This window comes from Myotis nattereri (assembly GCF_964212035.1).
Source record: "Myotis nattereri genome assembly, chromosome: X".
Taxonomy (NCBI): domain Eukaryota; kingdom Metazoa; phylum Chordata; class Mammalia; order Chiroptera; family Vespertilionidae; genus Myotis; species Myotis nattereri.
In genome coordinates this window covers 145,981,842-145,992,346 of record NC_138078.1, presented here as the reverse complement: position 1 = coordinate 145,992,346, position 10,505 = coordinate 145,981,842, and the positions used below count along the sequence as shown (strand labels likewise).

Genomic DNA, 10,505 nt, shown 5'->3' with positions numbered 1-10,505 from the left:
ATAGTGAAGATTTGAAATCAGCCTAAGTGCCCATCAGCAGATGAATGGATTAGAAAACAGTGGTACATCTACACAATGGAATACTAGGCTGCTGTAAAAAAGAAGGAATTCTTACCATTTGCAAAACTATGGATGGAACTGGAGAGCTTTATGCTAAGCAAAATAAGCCAGTCAGAGAAAGATAAACATCACATGATCTCACTCATTTGTGGAATATAATGAACAACAGAAACTGATGAACAAAAATAGAACCAGAGTCATAGAAGCATCCAACAGACTGTCCAACCTATGAAGGAAGGTGGGGGAATGAAGGGGTAATAGATCAATCAATGGACACAGAAGTGGGGGGGGATGAGGGCATGTGCTGCGGGGTGGGAGTGGGCTGGGAGTGGTCAATGGGGGGGGAGGAGACTTATGTAATACTTTAAATAATAAAGAATTTAAATTTTTAAAAATGTTTAATGGTATATATTTTTAAACATCCAAATACTAGATTCTAGGAAGTGAGCCCCAACCTGGGCTTGTGCCCTGACCAGGAATGGAACCATGACCTCCTGGTTCATAGGTTGACACTCAGCCATTGAACCACCCCAGCTAGGCCCAATAAATTTAATAAATTAAAAAGTCAAATCTCAAATACATGCATAATCTGAGGTACTGGGGATTAGGACTTCAATATAAGAATTTTGTGGGAATAAAATTTAGCCTATATAGGCAGAATCAGCTATAAGCCACTCTGTCAGCCCCATTTCTGCCACCATCTCCCATCATCAGAGAAGTGGCCAGAATCAAAATATGTCTCCTTCCTGAAATATGCCTAGCACTGTGCTGAGCAAATAGTGGACCTCTTTCTCTTCTCCTGTTTACATTTCCCATGATAAATTTGATAAGCCAGAGACAGGGATATCTATGATCCATAAAAGAGGTAAAATAATGCACTGTGGAACCATTCATCTGAACCCTAAACAAAATAATGCTAGCTACCTTGTTTATAGGATTGTTGTGATGACTGAAGTAGGTAGCAGGTACGAAAGTGCCTGGAAACTATATGTAGCTCAATCCCTTTAATTTAACCCCTTTAGTTCATATTCAAGTATTACCTTTGACTGTTTTTTGATCCTAGACCCCTGCTTCATATCCTCACTAGATTTGTTGATTACTGACCCAACAGCCTTTCCTACCAATGTGCTATGGTAAGACAAAAAAAAATTGTTTAAAGAAGTAATATGTCCAATCCCAGGGTGTGATTCAAGATTTCCCCAATACAGTCATGGCTATCTCATTCTTCTTTGTCGGATGATGGTTTTTCCAGCCTCCCTTATATCTAATGGTGTCCCTGAGACTTAGTTCTGCCCAATGAGGTGAATGGGGAATGTGTGGGAGTCTTCTGTGGAAGATTCTGTTTCTTGATAAAAGGACATACAATGAAATATTCACCCATGAGAAAGAAGAAAATCCTGCCATTTGTGTCAGGGAGTTAGATATCTAGATGTCTTTCTTGTAAATTGAGATTTAGATCTAGATATGATAGATATGATTCAGTCTTCATATTTTGGCAAGAATGTCTCAGAGACGTTAATGTTGTATTAGTTCATCAAGAAACACATACTGGGGGGAAAAAAAGAGAAACACATACTCTAAGCCAGGGATGCCTTCTTTTTGTAATGGGAGCAGATATTGGTGGTCATTGTCTACAGCACTTGAGTCATTGAAGCTAAAATGGAGATGTTTTCATTATATCTATCCTTCATTTATTAGATCGAATTATTCTCTGATGAGAAACTTCTCTCATCCACTATTTGGTAACTAATGTTACAGTTCATATGACAAACACAAGATAATTGTTTCATTATTTGCCTCTGCTTACCTAATTTCAAAATAATGAGTTTCCTAGCATGTAATAATGATGACCATGAGGTCTTTGTTCCTATAGAGCCACTGTGGATCACTGTGGACTAAATATGAGGCATCCAACACAGTGTTCTTAACCCTGTGTTCACTAGCCCCTTGATATTTTTCTGTTATTCTTCTTTCAACCCATCTTACATTACTATTCTTTAAATCAGGATGAAACAAAACTCTGCTTGTGCTCCAGGTCACCCAGTGATGCTAGGGGTATGTTGGGGGAAGAGAAGAATCTCAAGACCTTGGAGTATTACATTTCTAGTCAAAACTTCTTTTGTTTAATTGGAATTCTTAAGAAAATAATTTTACTACTCCTAAGACAGCCACCTCTCCCACACCTCAACAGTCTATTCTAAATCTTCTCCCATTCCTCATTTTTCTTATTGTAATCCTCCCTCACAATTTCCACAGCATCATCACCTACTTCAGGAAGAAAACGTAAGTCCTCATAAAAGAAATTCACTGAATTATACTCTCTCTCTTAAATTCACCCATATTTCCATTCTCTCTAGATAATATAATACTTTACCCTCTTCTTCCATTTGTGATTTTAACCTGCCAAATCTCCCTATTCTTTTCTTAGTATATAATAGATTCTATAAGTCAGTATGGACTTAGAATTATACTGTCTGTGTTTGAGCACCAAGTCCACTATTTACTAGCTAAGTGACCTTAGATAACTTACTTAGCCTCACTAAACATCCATTTCTTATCTGTAAACAAAGTGGTAAGATCACTTCCTTCACAGAATACTACAGAAAATGAAATGAGGAATTTATAGAAAATAATTGAAATATAAGCTGTACCTAGGAAACACTAAACAAAAGTAGGTTATTATCAGATAGATGTAGTTCAACTATGATATATTGATAGAGAATTTGGAGAGTTTATTTAAAAATCTGTTTTCTCCATTCATGTTGGTGGTGGTCATACTGAGACTATTATATGTGTAAGTGAGCTAAATCAAATGAATAATTGTTTTATTTTATGATGTCATTATACCCTGTTATCATTGAGAACCAGTATTTCTGGTTTGGCAGAAATGCATACAATTGGTCTGGTACATTTTGTCATACCAGATAATAAACCATGGAGGACTACTAGCATCGTCTCAAAACCATTCAGAGTCCACCTTGAAGAGGCTTCCACTGGCCAGGGATGGAACATCGTAACATCAATAAATGTAATTAGGAAAATTGTTTAAACCACATCAAATATATGTAAATCTAATAATCCATAAACTCTCAAATAAAAAGAAATAATTAAGTACTTCCTTTACAATTGGTACCTCAAAATAACAAAATTGTTGAAGAAGGGACATTGTCTTAAAGCAGTATTCCAGTTAATAAAAAAGGAAGAATGACAGAAGTACAATATCACATTTTATAGCCTCTAATGATATATTTTTACATAATTATCATTAATTGCTACTAACTGTAAAAGGAGTCACAGCTTGACCTTATGAGTCTCTTTATGAAAATACTCAAAATCCCCCTTGAAGTATTCTTGCTAAAAAATTGCACATATGTCTAATCATGCTCATAGACCCAATTATTGATACACAGGAAATACAGATCAAAAAGGAATATTGAAATCTATTCCATAGGGATACAATCAGCAAAGTCAAGAATGTAGAAAATTCTACAAGTCATACCGCCCACTTTCTTCAATGAATAAATGATATGAAATAAGTGAACCTGTAGATTATGAGAGACTTAGAAGTGTCAAAAAAGCTAGGCAAAATTCAACTATAGTGTTTGAGCATACATTTGTGTGCTAAAACTATACAGAAAATCATGGAGGTAATTATCATAAATGTCAGGTTAGTGGTTCCATTTAGGGGTGGAGGGTGTGGGTTGTGATTCAATGGGATATAGAGAACCTGTCTGAGTTGTCCAGAAAATTTCTAATTATTAATTTGAGTGGTGGGTATAAGTATGTTTCCCTTCTAAGTCAATAAGATATAATAATTTTGTTTTATGTGATTTTTCTGTATTTATGCTATATTTTACAAAAAACTTAAGAGGAAAATTATTAAACACTGGACAGATATTGTCTGCACTTTAAAAAAGCCTTTGGTGAAAGGAATTCTCTCATTTACTGAATTAACTCTTTCAAAGTTTTAGGCAGATATACTGGAAATGATCACTCCATCACATAAGCCAAAAGACTTCGTCCAAGGTTAGTTTCTGTGGGCACAGCCCGGTCAATGTTTATCTCTCTTGTGTGGACCTGACTTTCCCTGAGCCTCAAGGATGATGGTTTGTGAAAACATCCACTCCCAAATTCTCATTTTTCCTTTAAGGAACTAAGAGTGAAGCATCCTCCGTTCTTTAACAGAGATATTATTAAGTAGTAGTCATGCTAATATTCTCATGGTCAATGAAATTGACCCAGATTAAGGAAACATCCCAGGTCTTTCCTGCTTCCTTGCTGTTACTAACCTTATGTGAACATGACTGCTTAAATCTTGACAAGTTCTCCCAGAGACATTTAATTAAATCTATCCTATGTTCACAGAATGTCCAATAAAGTCTCCAGCACATTTGTGCAGTATTGTGCAAAGGTCTCTGCACATTCAATCTCTCAGTTCCTCCTATTCATTGTGAATAGGTATGCACATTCTCTTTATATGACAGCAAATAAAAGACATTACCTGAGGCAAAAAGAATGAAGGAGTTTTGATAGCTAATAGCTTGAGAACAGCATAGAGCTAAGTAAAAGGTGGCAGCCCCAGAATGAAACCATCAAGGATCCAACTATGTTAGAGATAGGACTATTTTGTACTCTTAAAATCTGGAGGACACAATTCTAAAGTTATGAATCAGTTATTAATTTTTATAACATTTTGACTTGTTGGATTTCTTTAATATACAACTCTATGATTTTATCTTGTATTAGCACATTGTATTTTCCCTGTGTTTTTTTTTTCCTATTTCAGTCTGGCCTAGAATAAGATAATTTACAAAGTAGCTCTTCTAGGCTTAGGCGCAAATGTTAAATCTCTTTCTAAAAGTGAGATTTTTTGGCTAAAGGGATTTTGCCCATTTCAGAGGTCTCAATCGGTTTCATTAGGCTGATACCCATAGCCCCATGGCATTGCCACTAACGGAAGAAGGTTCCAACATGACACTGATTCTTTCTTAAAGCAAACCCATTACCAGCTGTGAGTAGGGTTCCAGGTTCTCAGAAGGAGGCAGGAAAGCCTGTGGAACTATGGTGTACTCTGGGGAGGTGCGGGTGAGTGGGGCAGGTACACCCAGATTCTGGTTTGTTAGACGAATAAAGGGATCTGAGTCTGGAGCTTGTGTATGTAAGGCACCACACAGTAGATAGCAGGCCAGCCATTGTCCAGGCACCTGCACAAATGCTGTAGATTGGGGAGCTTCACTGGGACAAGGCTCTTCCCTGCAGACAGATAGGGTGTTTAACATGGAAAGTCATTATAACCCCATCCTTACACCGTTGAAGCTATCAGTAAAGCTTATGGGCATATGAGGGCCAACTGAAAAAGGGAAAATCGAAAGACCTCTGGGTTTCAAATGAGTGAATGCTTTAACGTTGCATTTCCTAGATTCAGCTACATCTTCATGTATATTATGGTTGCCTCCCTAGTCACTAATTTCTTCCTTTGGTTACTGGGTTTCCAGGTAGTTAACCCACATCCTGCCTCCGTTTGTTCAATAGGAATTTTTATTTTTACTTGAATCTTCGAGTAGAAATGTAAATGAGATGTGCCTGTGTAGGTTTATTCATTAAATCGTGGTCAAATTACTCTCCCAGATGGTGTGAGACAAATAACTACAAATTTTCATTTAAAAAATTATACTTTGGGACTTAGCCTATGTCTGAGAACTAAGGAAGCCAGGCGTACGGATGGCAGCGAGGGGTCAATCCGTGCCCGGCGCTGGGTCGCCAGTGGAGGAGTCGGAAGTGGTTGGGGTTTGGGGGAGGAGATCCGCTCACACACAAGAGGAGAGGCTTGAGCCGCCATATCTGCTGCCGCTGCCGCAGCTGCGAATGCAGTGTCGGTACTTCGCTGTCTCCGTGCTGCTGCTAAGGTGCGTGTCGCTACCCCTTGGCCCCGCGCTCTTGCTGCCTTCCCCCTGTCTGCATAGCCCGCTCTTTCTGTCCTGCTGACTCCGCTCCCTCCCCGCCACCCATCAGGTCCTCAGATGATGGATACGGGTAGCAGCAGCAGCGACTCAGCGCCCGACTGCTGGGACCAGGTGGACATGGAAGCAGTGGGTTCAGCCCCTAGCGGGGACGTACCCTCTTCAGCAGCGGTGGCCGAGGCCCAGCGTGAGCACCTCAGCTCGGCCTTCAGCCGTCAGCTGAACGTCAACGCCAAACCCTTCGTGCCTAACGTACACGCCGCGGAGTTCGTGCCGTCCTTCCTGCGGGGCCCGGCCCAGCCGCAGACCCCCCCTGCGGACACCACCAGCACTGAGGAAACCTGCACCGGCGCGGGCACACCTGAAGGTAAAAGGCTGGGACTGGGGGCACCTGTGGAACATGCCAAAGAGGAGCAGAGAGTGTTGTGTGAAGGCTCCGATCCAGCCGTCACCATGGAACTTTCTGAACCTGTTATAGAAAATGGAGAGGTGGAGATGGTTCTAGAGGAGTCATGGGAGCACAATAAAGAAATGAGTGAAGCCGAGCCAGGGGGTTGTTCATTGGGAGATGCAGGGCCCCCAGAAGAAAGTGGCCAGGAAATGATGGAGAAAGAGGAAATGAGAAAATCTAAATCTGTGGTCCTACCCTCAGGTGCTCCTAAAAAAGAACACGTAAATGTTGTATTCATTGGGCACGTAGATGCTGGCAAGTCAACCATTGGAGGACAGATAATGTTTCTGACAGGAATGGTTGACAAAAGGACACTTGAGAAATATGAAAGAGAGGCTAAAGAAAAAAACAGAGAAACTTGGTATTTGTCCTGGGCCTTAGATACAAATCAAGAAGAACGAGACAAGGGTAAAACAGTAGAGGTGGGTCGTGCCTATTTTGAAACAGAAAAGAAACATTTCACAATTCTAGATGCCCCTGGCCATAAGAGTTTTGTCCCAAATATGATTGGTGGTGCTTCTCAAGCTGATTTGGCTGTACTGGTCATTTCTGCCAGGAAAGGGGAGTTTGAAACTGGCTTTGAAAAAGGTGGACAGACAAGAGAACATGCTATGTTGGCAAAGACAGCAGGTGTAAAGCATTTAGTAGTGCTTATTAATAAGATGGATGATCCCACAGTAAATTGGAGCAGCGAGAGATATGAAGAATGTAAAGAAAAACTGGTGCCCTTTTTGAAAAAAGTCGGCTTCAGTCCCAAAAAGGACATTCACTTTATGCCCTGCTCAGGGCTAACTGGGGCAAATATTAAAGAGCAATCAGATTTCTGCCCCTGGTACACTGGATTACCATTTATTCCATATTTGGATAACATGCCAAACTTCAACAGATCAATTGATGGACCAATTAGACTGCCAATTGTGGATAAGTACAAGGATATGGGTACTGTGGTCCTGGGCAAGCTGGAATCAGGATCCATTTTTAAAGGCCAGCAGCTTGTGATGATGCCAAACAAGCACAATGTGGAAGTTCTTGGAATACTTTCTGATGATGCTGAAACTGATTATGTAGCCCCAGGTGAAAATCTTAAAATCAGACTGAAGGGAATTGAAGAAGAAGAGATTCTTCCAGGATTTATACTTTGTGACCCTAATAATCTTTGCCATTCTGGACGTACATTTGACGTTCAGATAGTGATTATTGAGCACAAGTCCATCATCTGTCCAGGTTATAATGCGGTGCTGCACATTCATACTTGCATTGAGGAAGTAGAGATAACAGCCTTAATCTCCTTGGTAGACAAAAAGTCTGGAGAAAAAAGTAAGACGCGGCCCCGCTTCGTGAAACAAGATCAAGTGTGCATTGCCCGTTTAAGGACAGCAGGAACTATCTGCCTTGAGACATTCAAAGATTTTCCTCAGATGGGTCGTTTTACTTTAAGAGATGAGGGTAAGACCATTGCAATTGGAAAAGTTCTGAAACTGGTTCCGGAGAAGGACTGAACAGCTTTCTTGATATCTTTGCACAATACTGTGAGAATTGACACCACCTTCTCTTATTTACTGGCCATTGATAGGCTTTTCTCCATATTTTGCAAAGAAAAATTTCACAGCAAAAATTCGTGTTTTGTCAGCTTTCTCATGTTGAGATCTCAGTTATGTTTCACTGATGAACTTACCCACAAATTTCCTCTTCCAATACCATTCTGCTTCCGTGGACAGAATCAGTAATAGCTTTGTAAGTGATGTGGATGTAATTGTGTATAACAATGAAAAATTAATATATTTTTTAATTTTTCATTTTCCATTAGGATATTTAGACAACCCTTGTTCACGCAGACCAGTCAGAGTGTGTCAGTGTGTATGTATATGTTAAAAAGACAAGTAATATGTGAATAAAATACTCCATTTGAAACTCTTATTGGTATTTGAAATGCTTTTGAATACTTTTAAAATTTGTATATAGTACTTTGCAATTAGCCTTTTTACTTTCCCAAGTAATTTTAATATATTTTATTGAGTTTTTAAAAACTGTCCTCCACTCACTGTTTTAGATCAGGTATTTACAAACAATGCACAAGTTTGTATTAAAGGAAAAATTTTAATTTTGAAAATTTTTAATTTTAGGGCTCTTTTTTTCCCAGTGAATTTTGTTTTCTCTGCCCAAGTCCAGTCAACAAAGGATATTCTGCTTCTCCACTTATGATTTGAAAAAGAAAGGCTTAGGCCATATATCAGGTCCACTAATGTTAAGCATGGCCAAATTACAAATTTACCTGGGGATTCAGACCATATGTTGACTAGACTGTTATCTGTACTCCATCATCTTATCACAATCCTTGGTTTTGTTCCCCTTGTCACTTGGGATGTGGGATACAACACAATAAAGGGGCATGACTACTGAGAAGATAAATGCTTTCAATAGGGCTGCGAGTCATTTACTGAAAATTAAGGGTTAGTGAGGGTTGTGAGCTGGGACATTGAGGAGACTATTCAACCCTTCTTCAATGATTGGGGTTGGTAGCACAGGTGGAAGGTCATTTTGACAATAAGATCATGACCCATTTTTGGGGTTTGGGATACAGGACTTATCTCTGAACAGAAGATTGAGGAGAACACCAACTGTGGATTGAAGTGGCTACTTTTATTGGCAGGGGAGTGAACTTATAACCTGCATAACTATCAACAGCTATAAAAACTTTGTCTTGGTAAGTGGGTAGTAGCCCAATGAAAACACCTGCCCGATGGTGGGCAGAACCAATTCCTCACACACATGGGCTGGTTGGACAGGGGTGGAGGCTGTTGCCAGAATACCCTGGGCCCATGCTCAGGCAAAGGCAGAGTCCCCTTCTCCATTGCCCTTTGTTTTTGTACCCATGTATCTCTAAGACGTCTAACCTGTCAGAATAGCCACTGGTCTTGTCAAAACATCAAGTAACACAGATATGCAGGACACCCACATGAGAAATGAGGACTTCATTTGGTTGTATGTCAGCTAACCTCATCCACAGGGATGTGCCTTACTGTCTTGGACCCAGTGCTTTAATGATTAGAATGTCAGTGGCAAGAGTTTCATCTTTATTTTAGATTTCCTTCTTGCCTCTGCGCTCTGAACTGGGTACAAAATACAGGCCAATCCAGTGTTTGCTAAAAGTTTTGCCCTGGCAGCCACTCTTTTAAAAATATATTTCTGATGCTGCTTCAATCTCATTGTTTTGCAATTTTAGTAATTTACCAATGGGATTATTGTGGACATCTGTCACTAATAGGCCAAAGCCACAAAGTGGGACAGAACTCTTTTTCTCTATCCAATTTGGATAATTTCCCATCAAAAACTGGCTCTGAAATGTCTTTCTCATTAGCCAGTTGTATAGCGATTTCTTCACCAGGGTCTCTAAATTGTATTAAAAAAAACTTTCAGAGAGCAGGACATCTTTGTAAATAGATTTTGGAAACCAAATCTCTTCAATGAGAAGCACATCATCCAGGTGGTTGGAGACACCAGACTCTGGCTCTGTAGAAAAGTAGATATAAACTCAGGGTAACACTTCTTTCTAACTTTCTGAGTACCTTCCTTTATAGTTCTTAATGTCTGGTGGTGTTTTCTAAATACTGCAAATTGGGGCCATTCACAAGCACAGTACTAGTTTCCCAAGGACATATAAAGTAGTGTCCCTTCAGAAGTCCCCTATTGCCTCCAATTCATTCCAATTTAACTAAAGTGTCCTCAGATATTCATCTCCAATTCCTGGCATCCAAGATAATGTAGCATCTCCCCAAGTCTGACTGCATGCTGTAAATACATTATAAACTTAACACTTCAGGCTTTTTCAATACAGTAAGTGTTTACCTATTGGCTCTTGGCAACTTCCAAGTTTTTTTTTTAAATAAATTTTTATTGATTTTTTTTAGAGAGAGTGGAAGAAAGAGGGATAGAGAGAGAGAGACATCATCAATCAGCTACCTCCTACACGCCCCCACCAGGGATCAAGCCTGCAACTCTAGCATGTACCCTGACTGGGAATCCAACCAGTGACC

General features: G+C 39.7%; 1 protein-coding gene across 1 annotated transcript; it reads left to right on the top strand.

Moving 5' to 3' along the window:
- The first annotated feature begins 5,869 nt into the window (after positions 1–5,869).
- On the top strand, positions 5,870–8,386 carry GSPT2 (G1 to S phase transition 2). The gene is made up of 2 exons (XM_081115024.1): positions 5,870–5,966; positions 6,073–8,386. The coding sequence occupies exon 2, from the start codon at positions 6,081–6,083 to the stop codon at positions 7,968–7,970; it is 1,890 nt and encodes a 629-aa protein (XP_080971150.1). The 5' UTR covers positions 5,870–5,966; positions 6,073–6,080; the 3' UTR covers positions 7,971–8,386.
- Positions 8,387–10,505: the final 2,119 nt, after the last annotated feature.

Coding starts and splice junctions, on each gene's coding strand:
- GSPT2 (XM_081115024.1), top strand. CDS start 6,081: ATGATGGATACGGGTAGCAGCAGCAGCGACTCAGCGCCCGACTGCTGG.